At 35.4% G+C, this 23890-nt stretch overlaps 2 protein-coding genes across 2 annotated transcripts in view; both read left to right on the forward strand.

Annotated features, from left to right (window-relative positions):
• LOC109536006 (protein prickle) overlaps positions 1–23890 on the forward strand; it is a 244034-nt gene that overhangs the window by 30265 nt on the left and 189879 nt on the right. The gene's annotated exons all lie outside the window — the stretch shown is intronic.
• LOC109534618 lies at positions 12404–16668 on the forward strand. Its single transcript, XM_019900344.2, has 5 exons — positions 12404–15019; positions 15098–15588; positions 15645–16044; positions 16091–16588; positions 16653–16668. Exons 1-5 carry the CDS (start codon positions 14952–14954, stop codon positions 16666–16668), a joined length of 1473 nt encoding a protein of 490 aa, XP_019755903.2. The 5' UTR covers positions 12404–14951.

Consider the following 23890-nt stretch of genomic DNA (forward strand, 5'->3'; position numbering starts at 1 on the left):
TTGGACGAATGCACTTTAACAAACATGACTATTTTAGATTAGATTTAGAAAGCATTACAAGTGCTAATATTTGCTGTTTAATATATACACTTTCATGCGCTGTACATTTCCTATCACGAGTAGTCAAAGAACTTTCGGTTTCAATACCAACACAGACAGTCTTCATCATCAAAGCTCCAAATCGTCATCAATTTGTGCACGATACACAAAGGTACCTCTAACTACATGTATAAGCTATCCAAGTGGATGTTTGCATTTCATTAAGGAACCGACATAGGCATTGTCCATGTCAATATCAAACAAGCAGGAGAAGAATCACACTGACACCGACCCATTCAAACAAATCGACCAGAGGACTTCTTCAGTGGTTCCCGGCGGTAATTGCAAACCGTGACGGATTGGTGCGGTGGCGTGAGAACTGCGAGGAACTTTTAAGGAAAATGCCATAAATTAAACGGCAACCGAATAAAGAGTTGGATTACGCTTCCTCAGAGATGGGAATTTATTTTCTTCATGAAATATCATCAATTCGTCTTGTTAAGGTTGGAGTATGCAACTAGGCTTGTTGAAGATTATCGGTTGTCTGAGAAAGCTTCATATTGCGCTCTTAGAATTATCAGAAAAAGGTCAAAGGTCTGTTTTGCGATTGTTCTGTTCAAGCTCAAGTAAGTGATTTATCCAGCGTACTGAAAACGGGCCCATTCACACATTCTTCGAGCAACATTGAGAATGAAAGCATTTTAAAGTTGGCAATAAGCACATATGTAAATGTTACTTACGGCCAAGTAACACTTAGCCATAGTGTATAATCTTGTCAAACTGCAGCAGTTGAAATATATTCTCTTTACAGTTATCTTAATTAGCTTATGGAAAAACGTTTTGAACAGGGCGATTCGCAGTAAATGCCCAGCCTAAGTGCCTAGAAAACAGACATATTTTTTTACGCAAAAGCTATGAATGCTACAAGATTTTACAAAGAGCAAAAAATTGTGAATACATGATTAGTGCATCAACATAAAAAAATGAGTTGATTTCATCCTTCAACTAAAAAGTTCTGATAGTTTTTGTACCACGACACTCAAGAATTCATCACTTGCCCAAAGCGGCTGAACTCGATTGTTTCATATCAAACTATGAGTCTTACATAAGAACAAATTCACAGCGAGTTTCACTAAAATAAATCGTACCGATATTTCGAAAAAGATAAATTTTTTGAAGAACTTTGACCATCAATTGCAGAGGAGCCAGACATTTTTTGTTAATAAAAGTTAGTTCACCTTGTAGATTGTTGTGCTTGAAGCTGAAATGTTGTTTTTGCATTAGTATTTACTGTACATACTTTCCTGACTGTGTTTCAATTCCAAATCAAAATCAATTCCTGGGCTTCAGTCATTTATTGTCTATTTATCAATTAAAACTGTCAAAACTGAAGGCAACACTGGCAAGAGAAAACAACCGGAAAAACTTTTTGACCAGATGCAAGAACCTTGCCGTCACACCAAAATTTATACAGGTGAGGAGAAGGGAATTTAATTTTGGGAACAGACAGAATCAAATAAAATATTTGAAAATCTTGGACGTATTTTAATTGATAAATAGACAATAAATGACTGAAGCCCAGGAATTGATTTTGATTAGTATTTACTTCATTTTATTACAATTGTGTGTTCAAATCACTGAGCCACTTCCCAATGGAGAGGATGGCAGTCACTTAAGTGAACTTTGATCATTCACAGCCATAACTGATAACACTTTTATTTTATTTTTATTTTTTCATCCTACTACTCTACTTCTTTTGATATTCGCGAAATAATTATCGCTCTTTCGAAAGGAAGCAACGAAAATCTGTGTTTTTCAATACCTGTTGCATGGGCAAAAAGAAAAGTGCAACGTTTTTTACAATTTTAGCTGCAGTTTCAACAAAGCTTTTAACATAATTAGTAGTTGGTTGAAACAAAATTCAGTTTGTGCGGCAGAATTAGTTCGATAACTGATAGTACAATCATAATGGTTCTGTTAAACTCCCCCAAGAGTCCCATTAAAGTACTCCATCGTTGTTTCGTGCGAGTGGCTTCCAAAGCACATTGAGAAACAAAATTAACTATTCCCTCTAGGCCTGTAATCAGCTTGTAAATAACTGGAAAAAGATGCACACATGCACCCTTTCGCATGGGTACCATTCTCTGTATCTGATCGAAAAATGACTATTGCATCACGTAAAATCGCGCGAACGCATCAATATGTATCAAGCAAGAACCAGTGGTACTAACCGCAAAGTGTGGAAGCCCCGGTACCAAGCAATCGGCTTGCTCTTGGTTCTTAGGTCGAAGAACCTGTCTATCTGTCGGTCGGTGCGACCTTGAACAGTCGGACGTGATCGGGGAACCGCGTGTAATCGCCACTATTAAATTCCCAACAATAAATAAAAAGATCTTTTGCTGCCCGCCTTTCAATATTGATTCGTTTTTTTTCTGGTTTTCATAATCTTTGGTTCTTCCATATTTCTCGATTCATCTATCTGTTCATTGTTCGACTTTTTCCAGTCAACGAAAAAAGCTAGGCTTAAAACACCGACAGTGTAAATAGAAATGTTTCATCTTCCTTTTGATTCGTCTGACGGAAACAGGAAATTTGATTAAAGTGGTATAGTAAAGAACTTTCAGATTGATTGCCGTTAGTGCTGATCATGCCTTTTTACTTTGTATATAATGCAGCCTCCAGACCTGCAGTTTCACCAGACTTTTGGCTTGTAGATATCCAGATGTTTCATCGTTTCTTTGGATTCATTAAGTAGTTGAACCCAGACGTAGGTTCAAGATCCGTTGGTTCCTAGATAACATCTTCTGCTTTTGTTCGATTACATTTTTGCAACATCTTTGTCCATTGCTTCTTGTGGACATATGCCAAAACGAATTATGTAGCTTAAATGAGACTTGAAAAACTTCGAAAAAAGCAGGGTAATTTTTGAGTCGATTTTGCAACTCAAAAAAAAAACAACAACAACAATCTACAACTTCTTGAAATCAAGACCTTTTTAAGAAAACTGCCAAAATGTTCTTATCAATGGTTCATTTTCTAAAAGAGACATTTAGTTCTCTCTGGAATGATGTAAAAATGAGCGTTCTTGATCATTTTGCTTCAGAGAAATGAGCAACCATGCGCTCATGAAAGCCTAGAAAGTTTAGGAGGGATTCTTCATCAGATGTTCAAGCACTAATTGCGAAAAGTGGTTTTCATTCAACAAACGTACAATTTTCCGCTAATGCTCACTGATCACAGTGATCCGAGCCAATCGCAAGCGGCCTTGGGGCGTAGACGGGATAAGTGTCAGATTTAATATGATGAGTAACAAGAGACGATCGCGTAATCAGAGCAGTGCTCACTTGACCAAGCAATTTCCATCGCCATTACCCATAATCTTGACAGGCGGTAGGTGGGCTTGACACGTCACAAAAGCGGTTTTTGTTTGCCCAGCCTACCTTGATTTATTGAGGAGTAAATTGTCTGCCCACCAAGTGGATTCTTCCTGCGTTAGGTGGTAAATTAAATAAATAACCGCCATACCGCCGTTTTTTGCTGTTCGATTAATGTACCCTTATACGATGGCTACTCAAAGATTTATCGAAACATTGAGCAGGATGAGGTTCATTATGAAAGATCACATTTCGTTCAATTAGCGTTCGGGACATTGCCTTGGATGAGTATCTGATTTGCATGCGGCAGTCGAGGGTTTTTAAGAGACATGTACTTAAATTTTCATTAGAGTTTATTAGGGAAATTGATTAAAGAAATAATTTGGATCCTAACTTTATTATGCCAATCTCCATATTCGATGCACGGCAGTTTGGCTCTTGAGGTTATGTAAATTAATAGCTTGTTATTAGCATGTTCATGTTACCGTCAATAATTCTGTAATACGATAGTTTATTATTAAGTAGTTTAAATCGAATACGCATTAAGAGTCCTGAACATTTAACAGCGTTTTAGTCTAAAGTAGACCCTTGCTTTAAAGCAAAACCACATTTAAATTCCACTACTTTGAATAACCTTTGAAGCAAACCGTATTACGCCAAACACATATTGGGCGTTAGTAGACAGTTTAAATTTGATACTTTTGCCAAGAAAACCTTGGAAATCCCAGCTAATGGAACTTTCGTGATTGGATTATTTGAAAAATGGTTTGACCCACATGAAGGTCTTATTTTATATCTTTCCCGTTACCGAATAACGTTCCAATATACTATTTTTTTATATCAACGTGGCACGCCAGGCAATAAAAATCAGTTGGCCCATGATAAACAAAGCCATAAACAGTAAAAGTAGCACCGCGCTCTTATTGGCGTGATTTCAACCAATAAAATTTAGAAAAACGAACAGGTCGCGGAAAAATCGCTTCGGACCAAGCCTAAACTCTGTTTCTCTAATGTGTTTAATGGATGTGGATTGCGGTTTTATATTATTTTGTGAAGGTTTTCTTGGAGTGTCCACTTCAATCTTTAAGGACACTACGATGCTTACAATAGCAGCCCAGCCCTTATTTTTGGCTGTTCGGTATTGAAAAGAATGAATTTACATACGTTTCCACATGCTTCTTTTGCCAATGACGGAATTGTTCGAATTAAAATTGAAACCTGTTTTGGATACTTTTCAAGTTAGATCTTCTTGGAGACGTCAGTTTTTTTGCTGCCAATCCTGCATCTGTCCAGCTAAAACCGATTTATTCATGGACTTTATTATCACCAAAAATACTAATGTTGGGTAGATGCATTTTTAATACTAAATGTTGAATATCATTCTAAATACTGGGCATTCGCTATGTCATAAATAATAAAAAAAATATGCGCAGTGCGAAGCACCCAAGTCGACCAGTAGAATATCTGACTCTATCTTAGCAATAGCTGCTGAATTATTATAGAATTTGAGCCTCCCGATCGTGTTCTATGCGCTCATTTTAAAACCCGCGCAACACTCCGCTTTCCCCTTGTCCTGTTAAAACTAAGACGGGGATTAAGTGCATATTTCGCTGCATTTAGTCCAGCACCAATGGCGTTATTGAGTAGGAGAGTAGTATCGGTTATTTGTTGGTTTAGAAGTTTTACGGAACTTTCTATATCGCCGAGCGGTGAGTTAATCAAGGAAATATGTGGAGAGTCTAAAAACTCAATTGCAATTGTGGCAAGAATTAATAACATCCGTGACCGAAGGACGTTTCTCAGCCCTAAACCGAATCAAAATGTGTTGGCGAAATTTAATGACCGAGCATTGTTTTACAGCTCTTTTTATGAAAAAACGTTCGTCATCCAATTAGACAAAGTGAATACAAAATTTGCTGCAAAACAGTAATGAAGGTAATATACTTGGTAGAAAATAGAAAAGTTTTTTATTAATTATCAAAACACTATAAAAGTTTGTCAGGAACCCCCACTGAAAACCACCTTTTGAAACGCGCTGAAGACTTCTCAATTTTCAACAACTTAACGTTAACCATTTTTACAGAATAAACCAACATTTTCAAATAACGTATCAAACTTGTAACTTGAAGTGGATAAAATGACAAAACACATAATAACTTTCTGTTAATTTTATTTATATTTTATTTATATAAATATTCAGTAATCTCCCATGTCATATATAAATCGCTGGATTTTTTCAAGTCTTTCAAGTTTGTTATAAAATTCAGATAAATCTTGTTCCGGATCGATTATTCTGCTCTTATAGTCCACCTAATAACACGTTGCTGATACGAAATGATAAAAATATTAATCACGTCGGTAATAACAGTCGTCGAGAGCGGAATTTAAAATTCAAATGATAATGGTCGACAAATGGGGCCGACACCCAACTAATTTGTAAGCGCAAAAGTACGGTCATTAATTATTTTTCTTAACTAAAGTCGGTGCAATTAACAATTACTTTGCCGCTAATAATAATTATTATTATATTGTGTGTGTGTGATCGGCGCAAGCTATAATTTGGTAGCTTTGTGTTTGCGGTGATACAGAGTTTAGCGAGTCATTAATTACAGATCCTCCAATCAATTAGGCTTTGTTCATTAAATTAAAAAAACTACATGAGCATAAGGCAAAAACACCAGGAAATACTCAGAGAATAATTAAACTTTGTAGGCAACAGCTGAAGCAAAATACAGCCGATAATAAATATATGGCTTGATGAAATAAATACATACACTGTGAACAGATTTTATTCTGAAATCATTGCCCCATTTAACGAAACGGAAAAAATAGAATCTATACTTTTTCTAGCCGATTCAAAAATGAGTTGCCAACCTAATGGTATTCATTCTTTAATAGTAACCCGCCCGGTGTTCAGCTTTTTCAATAAAATGCACCTTTGTATTTTAATTTCCAAGTTAATAGCTGCAGAGGCGATAGTCTTTCAATAAAAACCCATTTAGATCGGGCGCAAATAGAAGTTTGGAAACAAACTAAAATGTTTATGAGCTTTTTCACAGTCGACTACTTATTCAGTTGTTCAGACTGATTTTATTCAGTTTTAACAAAGCGGGGCTCCTAATTTTTCCACAGTTTCAATTTTAAGACAATCTGCGAAATGAAGTTTCATTTAAAAAAGGTTTTTTAATTCAGAAAAAAAATCTGGCTATTTTCTGGATATTGTCAACTTTGATCAAGCAACTATCAAATGATTAGATACTTTTTAATTAGTAGGATAGCTATTGGTTTTTAGTTAACGTTTTTAGCCATTTTTATTTAGTGTTGAATAGTAAAAGTGCTCTCTTGCTTCACCAAAATGAAATCTATGTTGTGGCCTCAAGATCTTCGTATGTTTGTTAATTTTTAAACAAGTTTAACTATAAATAAACTTGGTATAGTTAGTCGATTTTCGCATTACGTATTATGCGCTTTTCAATAATATAGATCAGGGGTCAGCAAATGTATGATGAAAAGCATTAAATTAAATTAATAAACTAATTATTGTTTAAAACATTTCACATTTTCCCAAGAAAACTTAAACAAATCCGCCCTGTGCTTCCTTCCTTCTGCTTAAACTACTTTGTTCTTAAACTACTTTGTTCTTAAACCAGTTAACGTCAAGCATTTAAATCAGTTGATTGATTTTACAATGTATTACTTGGTTTTGTCAGGAAATATTTCGATTTATACTATTTAATTTTGCCCTGTAAAATTACGATTAAAATAATTATTTTTTTCAAATTTATTTATTCATAGGCACCGTTAATCCAATTATTTTGCCTTCTTTCTACCTTGTACCAATCAGTTGCAATTAGGTTTTTCTTGTAATTCATAATTAACTACGGTTTTTCAATGCCAATTCGCTTATTTGTTTAAACGCGACTTTCACCAAAACTGTTAACCATTTTTTTTATGTTTTAGTGCCTAGAAAAAAATCGTTTAACATCATCGTTGTCTGCAATTACTATTTCCACGCTTTTCAATTTCGTTTTTATTTTGTTGCAGGTAAGCCCAACAAAAGCATCAACGCAATATTCACTGGAATTCATATCATGGACAATTGATGCAGCAGAACGGTAAGGTTTGAAATTCATCATTACCACAAAAGACGCCTTATGCTGAGGATAATAATAAAATAATCGGCTATTTCGTTGTACCGCAACAAAGGGTGCTCATCTGAGAAATTGCAGATTGAAATTGGTTTATTTTGATGGTCAGTTTTATAACGGTTCTGAAAATCATCATCATATAGATATTTTATTCTAGTCGTGTTAGTTAGTCAGAAATGAATCGATGTTTATAATTTTATAGCAAAGTGCTGCGTACATTTGCAGGGAATAACGAAGAAGTCTGACTAATTTACACTATTACAAATAATTCATTCACTTACAGTCACCCTTCAATAATATCGTGAGTTAAATTGAATCCAACTCAGGCGTATCTGTATCCTTATTGGGTTTCCTTGTACTCTAACATATCCTCTTATCTCGGCCAACCCCATGATAATATTTTTATCTCTGGTCTCTATCTGTTTTGGAAACATTGGCCGAAAATTAATTCTCGCCATGAGCATAAATCGATAGAAACAGGAACGCCTTGGGTTAGTTATTTTTTCGACTAACCACGCGGAAGTTTTCGATATTTAGGAGATGGGTAGGAAGGAACTGAACATTGGCGTAGATTAAAATCGGACATGATCTTGTGTAATTTCAAAAAATTCAAAGTAAATTAACAAAGACAAGTAAGACACTCTTGCCACTGTGATTAGAGTATAGAATATCATCAAAGAAAAGTAAGGCATTTGCGGCCCTTCTTCGCAACTGGTCATTCTTCTCTGGCTTTTAAGCTGTAAGCATTTCTTCCGGACGTTTCCCAGACACGAACAGCTTGCATCTGCACAGACGCCTTTGAAGTTGCAAATCTCTCGAGCTTAAGCACGATTAGAAGAGCGCGATAAACGTTCCAGTTCTAGTCTAGAATATTTTTTGAAATTTGGGTGTAATGCAACTTATGAACTTTCGCTAGTTTCTATTTCCTTTATTATAATTATTTAATTCCCACACTTTTTGACAATTTATGAGCAGAAAATGAAGAGAAGCTTTCATGTCTAGTCAATTGACGTGTACTTTGATGTTCCTCTCTTTGCTTTCCTTACAAACATTTAAAATTCGGTTATAAAAATTACTGAAAAATTATTTCCTCACAATATCCACTAGTCAATAGTGGTAAGAGAATTCTGGGTATGCCACTGGTTGATAGAAAACATAGGGGATTGAGGTAAGGGAGTGTTGGCATTTAGGCTTTAATCATCTCCAGTGGATATTTTCCAGGTTTGTGCTTTTCCGGATAATGTTTGTGTTGAGTAACAAATAAAAGTTTGGCTGGAGAAACGCGATGAAGCTTATCTCTCACTTGAGGGATAGTAATGTGCACTGAATAAACGAATTTCCACCTGAATGGTTGAATGTCCGTCAAACTTTCATAAAGTTGCCACATATAGTAAGAATATGTTAAAGTAACAGTTGTCTAGAAGAATTCTGGAATTATCAAGATAAACAGAACCTACTGGAACTTTAAGAATGGGTTTGAAAGCTTTATAAATGTTGGTTTTGTTTAGATGTTTCTCAATTCTATATCCCTTTAATTATAATTATATTCATGACGGTAGAAAGTTCATCGATTAACAGTTCTAGCGTTCTTATCAGTACCTGAAATGGTCAGTACTATTTCAAACTTTTCTTGTTACATCTTACAGAAAACTTATTGTTGAGGTCGCCTAGTTCCTGTAGTACCTATAAAATTTCCGTTTTGGGTTTGTTTGGGAGTTTGTTTGTTTGTGTGTTTATTTGTTTATTGGTGTTTGCAAAATATTTGCTGCAAATTCACTTTAGGGATTCAATAGGAAATATTGCCTTCTTATATTGGTTAAGAAAGAGTAATGATGTCACCAAATGATAATCTATCGCATAGATACTGCAAAAAATTTAACTCTCTAGCAGTCAACTTTAGACTGTTGGATTTTGTCTCGATGTGTAAACTAATCTGCAAATAGTTCTGGAGGTGCCTGTGATTCACACATCTAAAGCCTGTTCTTTTCTACACCAATAAACTTCTAATTTGAATAATTGTCAAAAATTGAGTTATAGAATTGATGGCGCTAATCTTGGGGTTTTAAAAAATGTCCTTTTAACTCGTGTTTTAGCACTTTTTTGCGTTAATAATTTTTATAAAAACGCTCGCTTAGTGGGGTATAAGGAAAAATAAATTGAGCTTCTAATCAATCATAAATATGTTTCTACTTAAATAATTAACACCCTATAATCGGTCTATTAAGCGATTTTGCCATATATGATTACTCAGACACTTTTAAAAATTCGGCTTAAATTAGAAATTAAAAAGCATACTTTTATGTTTTATACATAAAGATTACAGGTGAAACGATGATATTTCCTACAAACTTTCTAGTTTTTTTCGCAGATTAATATTCAATTAATTGGGAATGTTGCAAATAATTAAACATTGCAAACAGTTGTATTAAAAACTAATTACTTTTTTCCAATATTTTTCTGCCTATAATTTTTTACAAAACAACCAATCGTTCCTTATTTCAAAGCTTTCGTATCTGCTAAAGTGTACGAAATTCTTGTATACTTGCATAAACTCAACCTGCATAACGTGATGTATAATTAGATATTTATTAGTAATAAACTGGCAAAGAATTCCGTTATTACCGCATGGAATAAAATTTGTCGCTTCTAGAATGTTTGCACGCGTTGTTATCTAAAATCATCTAAAAACCTGAAGTTTATTTGGTAGCCATGAATTTATTAAAAAACGACCAATTAAATTGTTTAATTAAGAAAATGTTTAAGCAAAGGTCAGAACATTTTGTGGTGAAGCTTCACTTCCACTAGGTTTTCTACGAAATTAAAATCATCACTTCTCTTCTTCTTCATGTTAAATGATACTTATTATGAATATGAGGATTTCACGCATTGCTTTTATCAGTTTTGGTTTTGGACCAAATCGGATTTATAATATTGCGCTGAAAAAGGTATACAACTAATAAAGGAAACTTCTAAATAAAGTACGAATAACGTGTAACATGAAGCATGTATATCAAATCACTAGAAGTTGCTTGGCAAATAAACATGTTACATTGAATAAAAAACAATAACAACAATAAACAAGTGCATTAAAAAAAGGGAACAGATATACGAGAACAAGGTTGAAAAACAGTTAGTCTAAAGCGCAAAGTAATGAAGAAAAGTTCGGTTTTGTAACTGTAACATCAAAGATATCAAGTCAGTTGGAGTCACAAATTAACTGATTAACTCTAAATCACAAACAGAAAAGCAATCAAAATATTTAAAATTGAGAAATCTGAAGAACAATTCCGGAAAAAAGTCTAGTTTTTGAAACATCAAAGATTGAAATGAAATTATTAATAAGCGGAAACTCTGACAGAAAAGTAAAATATAATCCATGTCTTCCTATAAAGCCAATCAAAAAGTATCTACTAGAAACTTATCTACCTTAAAATAGGAAAATGTTGAACGCACTAAATGCGAAACTGATTATGAAAAATATTGACTGAAAAACTGTCAGGTTAAGATACAAAGAAATCGCTCATAAATAATACTAAAGCGATCCCTTTATTAGAGAGTTATTGAACAGTCAATAAGGACACGCAGAAATAGCAGTAAACTTAGTGGTATTTTGACACATACGCCTGCGCAATTGAGTCTCAAAATAAGGCATCCCTTATTAATGATATTGTTCTGTGCTAATTGTGCAGCGATACTGTACAGCTATATTTCTACCTTAAAATGACAGTTGACAGTTTTAACGTTCTCTTGCAGGTTATTGCATTGTACGTACATAACCTAGTTTCCATTTAGACATGTTGTTGCATCGTAAGAGTTAACCGGAAATGCTCAAACAGCGGCCAAAATCCAATAAAAAGGTAAACTCTGTAAAGTTAGGTTAGGCCCTTTTAATATTGAACTAGACATCCCAATTTCGTTAAAGAAATAAAGCTAGTGCAGTATTAAAATAAGGCTTAACCTTATTACTGCGTGACAGTATTAATAACTTCCAATAAGTCTCTATTGCAGACGAGGGATTGCAATGTAAATGGCAATGTTATATTTAAGGAGTGATGTTATATTTAAGGGTTGTCAATGTCTTCTGGCAGAACATCTTTTCCACACTCAATCATCTCTATAGACAGTAAGGAAGTCATCCACGCTCTGGTGTGAAGTAGGACGCGAACATTTTACTTCTCTTGATTCTTCAAGCTAAATTTATCTTCTACAATCATTCTGCAGATATTTACCCATCATTTCCAAACGCACTGTATATGGTTATTTCGTGTTTTCTCTAGCAGCGATAATAGACAACATGTTGTCACTAAGAGACCATCCTGCAACTACTCACAATTATTTAGTAAAAATTATTAATAAGGACGGTTTGCACATTTGCAACACACTGTATTTTAATATTAATCGGGCCTGTGCGAACACACGCGTACTTACGATCGCCATCCGAACGTGAGTCACCCTTTCACCCCCGACGCCCGCCCGCCGCCCGATTTTGGGGGGCGTCAGACAGAGGGGTGTTTGTCCCTCATTGGCAAAGTATAATCACTTGTGTATCGCTAGTGTGGAATAAGGCGCGTTTTTGTATCGGATCCGCAACTAGATTAGTCAAAATCGTAAAAAAATCTAGGAGAAAGTGCGTAAGAAAGGTTTTACGCCAATGTCAACGAAACGACGCCTTGGGCAAGGTCACGACGTGCGTCTGTGCGGCGTCTTACGCCGGGAATCTTCGAATTTGTGCCAGTGACGTAGTCCATTTGGATAATAATTGTGTCTTCAAGTGATTTTTCCAGTGTATTTGTGGATATCGACTAGCTGCTCTAAAGAAAGTATGTTGGATTGCAAATTGTGAGTATGATTGGGCGCAACACAAAAAGTCAGTACAAAAACTTGGTCTTTTCATAAGTTTAGCAATATTTGTGTTCTTGCATTTCTGTTAAGAATCTGTTTTGAAATTTTTTCTCAGAATGTCTATTAATCTTTGCTTTGTAAGTGAATTCGTTGGTAGCAAGTTTTGTCATTATTACGGCTCGTATGGGACAACTTTTGCAACCTCAGAGCATGTGATTTTCTTTACTAGCCTGACATTCTACTAACACAGCCTAATTGACATCCTTCCATCTCATTTATTCCTTTTCAGATGCAACTCTATGCGATGATGCAAATTTCAGACGCAAGAAAATATTAACATTCGAAAAAGCAGCCCATTTTTTTTAACTATGCAGAGAGGAAAATAAATAAACATTTCCACATCTTAGTATGAAACGTTTTCTAAAAAATGTGCGGAATTGTTATTTGCTATCAGATAGCCGAAAATAGTTAAAATGTTTTTGTCCAAAGTATGTATGAATTATTTTATACGATTTATATAGACGATGGATCGGACAGGGATGTCCCCGCCCAGTCTGTGATTGATATTTCCAGTTCTAGTTTACAAATTAACCATTCACTGTTTTTCAATGCTAAATTGATTTGACATTGAGCACACGTTTTTAAATTAATTTCCTTAGCAAAAATTTCAGTTAAAAACTAATCAAATAATAATTAAGTACGTTTCCAACATAAAAATGAAGTTTTATAAATTGAGATAAATTACAAGTGCTGAGCTCAGAATAGAAATAGAAGACGATCAAAAGCATATAAAGATTTTTCAAACATGAGCATACAAGTGCTTTATTTAATTAATACTTCAAGCTCAATTACTTTACTTCATGCAATTTCCTGAAGCTGGAATATATGTTTAAGTTAATGTTGTATCTAAACACCACAATTATTCAATTAATAATCAATAAAATTGATCGTTATTATCAGTGCTGATATTGAAATCAAACGAGTTGTTTCTTCTGGTCAATCATTTCTTTGTAAGTCAATTAACGTCGAAGCTTATAGGCTGTTTTAAAACAATTTTCCTCTTTTAACAGTTCCCATTATTTTCACACACGTCCAATAAATCTCACCGTCGTAAATTTAACGACTATTTTTACTATTCTCTATTTTTAATCTTTCTCAGTTATTCTTTTTAACCGTCCAAGCATTAAAATAAGATATATACTTGATTTCCTTTTTATTGCTACCAGCTGAATAGTTTAAGGCCTCAGTTACGACTATGTGAATGACCCCGAAAAAAAACCTCAAAGACATTATTAGTGAATAGTTGTTTAACTATAAAAAACACAAGTTTTATAAGAATAACAGCATATAATTATAGGCAGTTGTATAGTTTACAGCCACTTAATTAACAAACATTTCTGTACATGGTATCTACTATTTCACTTGGCAAAGTTCGGCGCAATTATTTATAAACCAATGCAGATGAAGCCTTTCGAAATCAATGTTTATTAGTCAGAGAAGTAGTAAAGGCATTTGGCTGAGATTTCGGATGTGTTCATATAAGCAGAACTTAACAATATTTAAGATGAACTTCCATAAAAAATATGAAGCATTTTTTGAGCAAAGCTATGAATATACCAAATCCTCGTTGCCTTTCGTGAACAATCTACAAGAGAACTTGAACTCCAGTTTTAGTGTAAGACTAGTGTGGATGGGTTAATGAATAGGAACCTCCAAGAACTTTCCGTTTGATAATGAATTGCCGTAAGCACCAGTGAAGCGAAGCTATTGAAGTTTGAAAGATCGTCTAATAAACGGGGAAAATATGACATTAAAGAAACAGAACAAAAACGGATGTTAATTTATCGCTTAGATGAACTAAGACCAGAGCTTAACTGTCCTCTACATATTAACAATGCAATTTCAACGAACAAAAAATTGCTTTCAAGCGTAAAAGCTGCATCTCGAAACGAGCATTATTTAAATTTGATTGCGAATTCTTTGTGCATAATAAAAATAATTTCATGCCGATCATTTTGCATTTTAGCCGGCGTTTAAATGCCCACCACCTACCTCTCGATTCCATCTGAAACTAAATGGGAAGTTAAATATCGTCGGCGAACCCATACGAATTCCTGCGAATTGCAGTCATTAACATTTCTTTAAATGGAATTTTTAGTAGCTTAGGCGAACCAAAGGCACTTTAGCAGTTTCTTATCGACAATTAGGACACTCTTATCGTGGATTCGCCATATTATTGACGAGAAGATTCCAAGAGTAATTTAGTAATGGAGTAAAAGGAAATTGCGAAAATTTAGAACATTGCTTGACGATGTTTAATTTATTTACCGGATCATATACTTTGTTTTGCCTTGAAAATTTGTGCAGACTTTTTGTGGCAAAAGAGCGCTCATGCTACAAAAAGACCCAGCATAAAATCCTTGATGTTCTAGTCAAAAGTTGCCCTGCAGCTTTGCTTTTGGGTTTTCATGAAACAATAGAGAGCTGATGCGCTGCCAGGAGGAGCCAGATAAAAGCGCATTTCCAACTACGATGCTGTTTAATCAAAATGGAGAACAATGCAACGTCACGTGACCGAATAGAACAAAGCTCAACAAGAGGGATGTCACACAAAAGGTATGCAGGAAATTAAAAGCCCCTACAGATCAAATTTTAGCGATTCGAAAATTGAGTGTTGCAATCGTGGGATTTTAGCTCTTCTTTGTCGGATTCTCCATCAAAGATCCGAGTTGGAGACACCAAAGATTCTACCCCAATTTCCCCATTGCGTATGCCGGACTTACCTCTGCCCACACCTCCTCCAATGGCGAATATCATCGTAACCTCGCGAATTGGTTATAGGAGAATATTGGGGGGCAGGGCCAATGAGTATCGATCGCCTATTTTAGGCAGTAGGAGCCATAGTATGGACTTTGGAAGCCGGATCCCCAGTTTCTCTAGAACGCACGAGCCACTGGGGAGCGACTGGAGATCGGGCTATTCAAGAAACGATGATGGCAGTAGGCATAGTTGCTTTGAAGCGCCTGGTGGCAATAGAATGAGTAATGTGAAAAATCCGGAACTGAGGGAAAACAGGGCCAGTACTGTGGAGTTTATGTCTCCAATTTTAACACGAGCCTACTTGTATCATCGGGATAACTTGGAAGAAAGCCAAAGCAAGCAAGTGGCTTCAAAAAATCATCAAGGTGAGCTTCTTGCTGCAATCTATACATGTTAGATACTGAAACATGCAAATTTTCAGCTCTGTTATCCAACCAGTTGGGATTATCGCCTTTGCCCAGGCATAGAAATTTCGAGAATCTTTCCAAACGCTTGGAGGACTTTAGCGAATATCCCATATACCCTGAAATGTACACTCTAAGAGAACAGAGCAAATCCACTCAGGAGCAAAAAAGCAAATATTTATCGCGCGATTCAGTTCTCTCAAACGAATTGGAGGAAGTGCGCACATTAAATCAAGAACTTCAGAAGAAGTATGTTGGAAACACTGAAGATAAGATCAGCAGGATTTTGGGAGGCAGCAACTGTGAAACCAGCCCAGACTATTACAGTGTTTTTTTCAACGAACATTATATCAGCGATATTGATGAAAATGAGGAAATCAAGGAGTTTGTATGCGGCTACAAGGCACCGGAAAGAAGGTTGGTAGAGTATAGTTTTTGATGGCGGTTTAAAGTTGTTTTTTAGGTACTCCGATCAGCCGGAACGGACCATTCAGAAGAGCAAATCTTCCAGTTTTTGCACCTACCAATCCAGCACCCTCCCATTGCCACCGAAAGAAACCCGAGATAAAAAGTGTTCCAAGCAAAGCAATACGGCCTCAAAAGCACCAAAGCGCTGCCAGAAGCGCAACCTGGGGCTTCCTCGCACCAGCAGCGAAGATTTCACCAAAAGCTCGAAACGGACTCAACCAGTAAAAACAATTTTGAAAAACAGCAAGTTCAGTAGCAGCAGTGATCGAATAGCGATGGATGTGCGCGGTTTAACTGGATCAAGCGAAACGTTGCCCCTTTCCAATCTCTACTCTTATCACAGTGATAGTGCGTCTTCCATGAAATCTAGTGATTATTATTCGTTTGTTCCGGCCATGCCTTCTTGCGTTAAAAGAGTGGAGTTTAGCGGCGATTCAACAGGGAAAGTGATAAAGAGCCCTCAACGAACTGTGGTTAAATTAGCTAAAATCAGGTGAGTTGATTGTTTTATATTAATTTTTTTATTAAAATCTATTGATTGTTTTATTGGTTGTTAGATATCAAGGGATTTGATTTGACTCGAAGAATGAAAAAATTAGAAATGGAAGTCTTGTGTTTTTCTGTTTGTATTTATGTCAAAGCATTTGAAACTAAATTCTTTTGAAATGCTTTTTCAATTTTTTCACTTTGTTCGTATAAATCTACTGACGCTTTTCAAAATAGCAACTGATTTTTTGTGCTTTTAATCTCTCGGTTTTGCATCTTGGGGCTTCTACTCCTTCGTATCTACACCTTTCTTTCTGACGTTTCGCAAGCGCTAGTGGCTTGCATCCTCAGAGGAGTTTCCCTCCATAGCTTTCACTGTACTAAGGATGTGCGTGACTTCAGTCCAGTGTAGGCTTTCGAGTGCAACACCTCTGAGGATGCCAGCCACTCGTGTTCGCAAAACGTCTAGAAGGGGTCTTTGGACAAGGAAATCCAGAAGTTTCAAGAATTAAGGAACGCTTCTTTTTTCTGTTAAGTTATAAGTCAGCAACACCGAATTTAAAGCATTTATAAACTAGAAATACCACTTATTTAGTTAGTGTTGTTAGTTGAACGCCTGTACTAGAAAAACTGTTACATTAAGTCGGAAAAAATTTATGTAATTTTAGTAACAACTGACTATTTATTTTACAAGCCTGATATACACATTGTATGTTGATTGTGTGTCGGTTTGTTCTTCGAACTTATGAAATTATTATGCATCAATATTTGTTGGAAACTATTCTTCGCAATCGTTATAATCCATTAGTTTTGTCACTTTCTCACAAATTTAAATTGAAACTGCCTGCATTCACCACTCATTTTTATGTGGGATAGAAAGGCTTTAATTAGTCTTAGTATAGTCTCTTATTGCAATATAATTTTTTTATGAAAGCGAACGGTACTTATTGCTGATGGTTTATTAGAGACACATATTTTTAGTGTTGATTTTTGTGAAAAACTACCTGAATCTTAAGTTCCTCATAACTTTTATATTATTTCGAAGACTATTCTCAAAATAATAGGTTTTTCTCTGACTAATAGCTTAATTGAATTATCAAATCAATTACATAAATATGCAAATGGTCGAGATTTATTTTGCCAGGAAAAAATACTTGCATCCATTTTTTGTGATAACGTTAAGATTCACTAAACTCTTTGTTTCAAAAGTAATAACTTTGTCTGATCATTGACTTAATTGAACCATCAACTCAAATAGTCGCACATAAAATGTATGTGCAGACTTTATTTTTACTCCAGGCTGATTCGTTTTGTGTCTTTTATAATAAAATACATTTTAGGCAGGGAAACGTTGACACGTTAACAGGATGACTAATTAAGGCAATTTATTTTGGCAACAGAGAGGTGCGACAGGGGCGCATAGTCATTCAAAAGTTTAATGGCGTCAGGTGTGGGGTTAAATTAAAACTTCCTCGGATTTTGTTTATATAAATCGCTTGTCTGCAGGCGGGTTCAGTTGGTTAACTTTCAGCTATGGAATCGTATGAACAGATCCGTGATTTATGAACACGCAGCTTTGATTTCCCTTTGCCAGGGATGAGAGTTATGCTGATTTGAAGCGGTCGTTCGTCCACTTCAATTTAACGCCTAAATATGAATATTAAACAAAATGAGTCAAATTTCAAATTTGCAATAATCTCCAATTAACATCCACATATTCAAAGGTTCAATTTCGCTTCCAAATCCTAATCAAAATCCTACTTCAGGGTAACAAATGTTTAACTTGTTGGGTGGGGCTTAGTTACTTATCGTATGATTTTACCAGATCATACCAATATTCTTCCATAACAGGTTATTGACTTATTTGTACAGAAAGTGGATTCAGTTTTGAAATCAGGTTGTTCTTACCTTATTCGATTACCAAGCCAAAAAATATCTTGCGCTGCTGTCAAATTGATCTTTGATGAATGCAATCTGATACGTGCAGGGAATTCGACGAAATACGATGAAATATGTATGGCCAAAGCTCCAAGAGAGGGAATTTCCGATATTATAAGCCTGTGTCGTGATGGGAATAGTGTTAAGGTTTAATAGAGTTGTTGTTTCATATTTAAAGCTCTTCAGAACGTTAAGGCTTTATCTATGCTTTAGATTGTTGTCTAAACAGAATAAGCAATTTGCTTGCAGTTTTGTCTGTGAATAGTGCATCAATTGCTTTACAAAGTTTCAAATTTATACTCAGTGTGAACGGGAATAGTAACTGAGAAATGTTCGAACCAAAAGTGTTCATATTGGCAGCCTGAGGTTGAATATTTTTAGGTACAACTGATTCTTCACGTAGTCGACTTTCAAGTGTTTAAATCGGACTCATTTCAAGTACAAATACGGTGCCACTGAAGTCAATTAAAAAGCGTAGATTAAATTGGAAGCTTTTCTGCCTAATTCCGAACGAACAAGATACCAAAACCAGTAACCGCGCCAGACCTACCGCTGAGAACAAACTTCTGGTAACATAATACTAGATAGCATTTTCCGAAAACTGTTTATTAGTAGTGATAGGTTTTTGTCATATCCTGTAACAATAACTCTTCCAACATTAGCTTCTTAATTGCTGCGTTATTTATTCTGGTGGAAAGGGTTCTGTTTAATTTCGGGAGATCTATTTTTGTACGCTAATGTGATATTTGATATCCGTAAATTCGATTTTTTCAACCGCATTTGCGCAAGATGGTAAACGTTAAACTAGACTTCGGAAAAATAAATCAATTTATTAAGAACGTTAGTGTCGCTGCACTTAAAACGGTTTGCTTTTCAAATAGAACTTCGAAATAAAATCGCAAAATATTTAGTAAGAGAGTTAGAAAAACACAAAACAACAGTTATTAATAATAACTACCGCTGAGAATAAACTTCTGGTAACATAATACTAGATAACATTTTCCGAAAACTGTGTATTAGTAGTGATAGGTTTTTGTCATATCCTGTAACACTAACTCTTTCAACATTAGCTTCTTAATTGCGGCTGCGTTATTTATTTTGATGGAAAGGGTTCTGTTCAATTTCGGGAGATCTATTTTTGTACGCTAATGTGATATTTGATATCCGTAAATTCGATTTTTCAACCGCATTTGCGCAAGATGGTAAATGTTAAAATAGACTTTGGAAAAATAAATCAATTTACTAAAAACGTTAGTGCCGCTGCACTAAAAACGGTTTTCTTTTCAAATAGAACTTCGAAATAACATCGCAAAATATTTAGTGAGAGAGTTACACAAAGCAACAGTTAATAATAATAATAATTTCCAATGCTCCATTAATACATTTAGCTGTGCTGCTTACTCTACCAGTATCAAGCAAACTGCAGCACTAAGCAACGATTATCAACAATGCATAAAATAAATTATTAAAATGAATAAACTACAGACAGGCGTTTTTATCTGAACCGAAACTATCTTATTTTAAGTTTCTTAACAAACCCCAATAGTTCAAACACTTATGGCAACAAATCGATAATAACAGTAGAAATACACATTTGATTTTAATGATTTTGTTTAATACTACATGGTTAGATTATTAAATGTAATAGAAGCTCTCTTGAACAGCTTTCGAGAGCTGCTAGATGGTCACCAATTAAATTTTACTGTTTAAATTACAAACGGTACTTCTTTGAGGAGAGAGGAATCTGTTCGGTCGAAACAAACATAAAATTTCCATTTTTATCAGTGGTTATTTATGGACGATATCATACACGCCTCAAAGCACGTTATGCAAAACGCCTCGGCAATTTTTATCCAGATTCCCATATTTCGGCATTGTCAAGAAATGCGGAAAGATTTCAAAAGTAGTCCTCGAGGGACTGCGTGAAGCAGCCTGCAATTTATTGACTCGACTCACTGAAATTCCATGTTTTATTTAATATTAATTGTGTAATTGCGAATGCACGACGCAAATATTAGTGTGTAAAATTGCTTGTTTGCTTATCTTATCTGTTTCATATGCGTCAAATCGATCATTGTCACCTTTTTAATATCCATAGGCATTTCGCATTCATTTCCACTAGTTTTTTTGTACAACCTACGATTTATTAACTCGTGCAACTCTTCGACATTGTATTTAAATTTGTTCAAACGAAACCTGCTCGGTTAGAAAGCAGCTTTTGCAGTTTGTTGGTTTAATAGCGACTTAAGCAGTTAAGGGGTTACGATATTATGATAATATATTTAATATGCAAGTTTGGCGCTAAACTTTGGCTATCTTAAATCATGCATTGTATGTCAGTCAATGTATGATTCTCAAGTTTCGCTTTCTGGGTCAAAACTACTCGAATTTCGTCAGTCATATTGTTATGATTGAGTCGTGAATTTTCAATTCTCTATCCAACGATGCCAAAACGAATTCTGTGGCTCTAATGGGGCTTGAGAAATTTCGAAAAAAGCAGCGTCATGTTTGAGTCGATTTTGCAGCTAAAAAACACGCTAATCTAAAACTTCTTGAAATCAAGACTTTTATGAGAAAACTGCCAACATTTCTTTATCGATGGTTGACTTTCTAAAAAGGCCATTTAGTTCTCTCTGGAATGATGTAAAAATGAGCGTTCGTGCCCAGTTTGCTTCTGAGAAATGAGTAAAAACGGGACGGAAAACATGAAAATTTGGCATAATCTTGCACCTAAGTGTCTCATATCCAAATTTCGCTTTGCGGTTCAAAACTAATCGAAGTTGCTCACTCACGTTGCTATGGCTTGATTGAGTTTTCAATTCTCTATCCAACGATGCCAAAAGGAATTATGTGGCTCAAATTGTTCTTGAGAAACTTCGAAAAAAATAGCGTCATGTGTGAGTCGATTTTGCAGCTAAAAAAACACGCTAATCTAAAACTTCCTGAAATCGAGACTTTTTTGAGAAAACTGCCAGCATTTCCTCATCGATGGTTCACTTTCTAAAAAGGTCATTTAGTTCTCACTGGAATGATGTAAAAATGAGCGTTCTTGCTCATTTTGCCTCCGAGAAATGAGCAAAAAAGGGGCGGAAAGCATGAAATTTTGGCATAATCTTGCACCTAAGTGTCTGATATTAAAATTTCCCTTTGTGCGTCAAAACTACTCGAATTTTCGCACTCATGTTGTGATGACTGACTCGAATTTTCAATTCTCTATCCAACGATGCCAAAACAGATTCTGTGGCTCAAATGGGGCTTGAGAAACTTCGAAGAAAGCAGCGTCATGTTTAAGTCGATTTTGCAACTAAAAAACACGCTAATTTAAAACTTCTTGAAACAAAGACTTTTTTGTGAAAACTGCCAACATTTCGTTATCAATGCTTCACTTTTTAAAAAGGTCATTTAGTTCTCTCTCGAATGGTGTAAAAATGAGCGTTCTTGCCCAGTTTGCTTCTGAGAAATGAGCAAAAACGGGACAGAAAACATAACATTCTCGCATAATCTTGCACCTAAGTGTCTCATATTCAAATTTCGCTTTTCGGTTCAAAACTAAACGAAGTTGCTCACTCACGTTGCTATGGCTCGATCGAGTTTTCAATTCTCTATCCAACGATGCCAAAACGAATTATGTGGCTCAAATGGTTCTTGAGAAACTTCGAAAAAAACAGCGTCATGTTTGAGTCGATTTTGCAACTAAAAAAACACGCCAATTTAAAACTTCTTAAAATCAAAACCTTTTTGAGAATACTGCCAACATTTCTTTATCGATGGTTGACTTTCTAAAAAGACCATTTAGTTCTCTCTGGCATGATGTAAAAATGAGCGTCCTTGCCCGGTTTGCTTCTGAGAAATGAGCAAAAACGGGACGGAAAACATTAAATTTTGGCATAATCTTGCACCTAAGTGTCTGGTATTCAAATATTTCCCTTTGTGCGTCAAAACTACTTGAATTTCCTCACTCATGTTGCTATGACTGAGTCGAATATTTAATTCTCTATCCAACGATGCCAAAAAGAATTCTGTGGCTCAAATGGGGCTTGAGAAACTTCCAAAAAAGCAGCGTCATGTTTGAGTCGATTTTGCAACCAAAAAATTCACGCAACTCTCAAACCTTTTGAACTCAAGACTTTTTTGAGAACACTGCCAACATTTCCTTATCGATGAATCAGTTTCGAAAAAGACATTCAGTTCTCTCTCGAATGATGTAAAGATGAGCGTTCTTGCTCATTTCCTTCCGAGAAATGGGCAAAAACGGGACGAAAAACATGAAATTGTGGCATAATCTTGCACCTAAGTGTCTGATATTCAAATTTCGCATTCTGCTTGAACCGGATAATCGACTTTTATAGAAAAAAGAAAAAAATCATGGGTTTTCTTAGGACTTGAATCAAATTTTCTGTTTATTGGTTTATTATTTTAAATTTAGTGTAATGGCGGTGCAAGCGGTCGTAAGTGGCGCCCTGAAAACAGAGTTTTGCATAATTTCAATCTGAATCACTAAAATTACTCAAGCCCTAGAGACAGAATACATGGGAGACGAGCTAATTCATAGATAAGTCAGGGACAGCGAGATTGCACCAGGAAATGAGATCAAGTTTCTACTTGTGTAAAACCCATCTAGCTTCCATATTATGACACACTAATACATATACTCCAATTAATCACGTTCACGTCTCGTTACGGTGACTGAAACAGTAATCGACCGATGGGTTAACTTTATCCATTTCAGCGTCTTAGAGCAAAACATCATTTTAATGAGGATTTCTAAATCAGTTTATCGTTAATTAGGTTGGCCAACAGCATCCGCAAATCTAAAACGCGATGTAAATCAGCGAAATAAAACCAGCAAGATCTAATTAAACGGGATAGGGAAAGCTAGAACTGGATGCCCTGCCAAGTTGCCTTTTAATATTAAATTATTCGATTAAAAAGTTGTAACTGCTTGGAAACCGTTTCTGTTAGTTGGTTGGGTGTTCGTAGAGTCGGTAATTTTAGACGACAGATTTGCAGCCGGTAGTGTTTTTGCAAGGATTGCATTAAATTTCAATAACATTTTATAGGGTTAACTAAGTGGTTCATTTGATTCTTCATCTTTGTAGTTGTAATGTAAATCTTTTCTTAAAGTCTTAAGCCTTTTTGTCGGGTAATAATAGAAACGTCTTCCTGGGCTATTAAGGCACCTGATTGAAAACCTTCTGATGTTCACATGAATTATCGTAGATCTTGAAAAAACCATTGCAAGTTAGCCATCTATGCTGCCTGAAACTGTTGAAAAATTGTCTGGAAGGTTTCTGATTAGATCACTTAATTTTCGATCAAATTTACTGCTCGAGTTTTTATCGGTTTTGGTTGGAGAGCCCATCCAATCAAT

The sequence above is a fragment of the Dendroctonus ponderosae genome, unplaced genomic scaffold, assembly GCF_020466585.1.
Source record: "Dendroctonus ponderosae isolate FM_Combo_2020 unplaced genomic scaffold, Dpon_F_20191213v2 Dpon_F_20191213_6, whole genome shotgun sequence".
In the NCBI taxonomy this organism is placed as follows: Eukaryota; Metazoa; Arthropoda; class Insecta; order Coleoptera; family Curculionidae; genus Dendroctonus; species Dendroctonus ponderosae.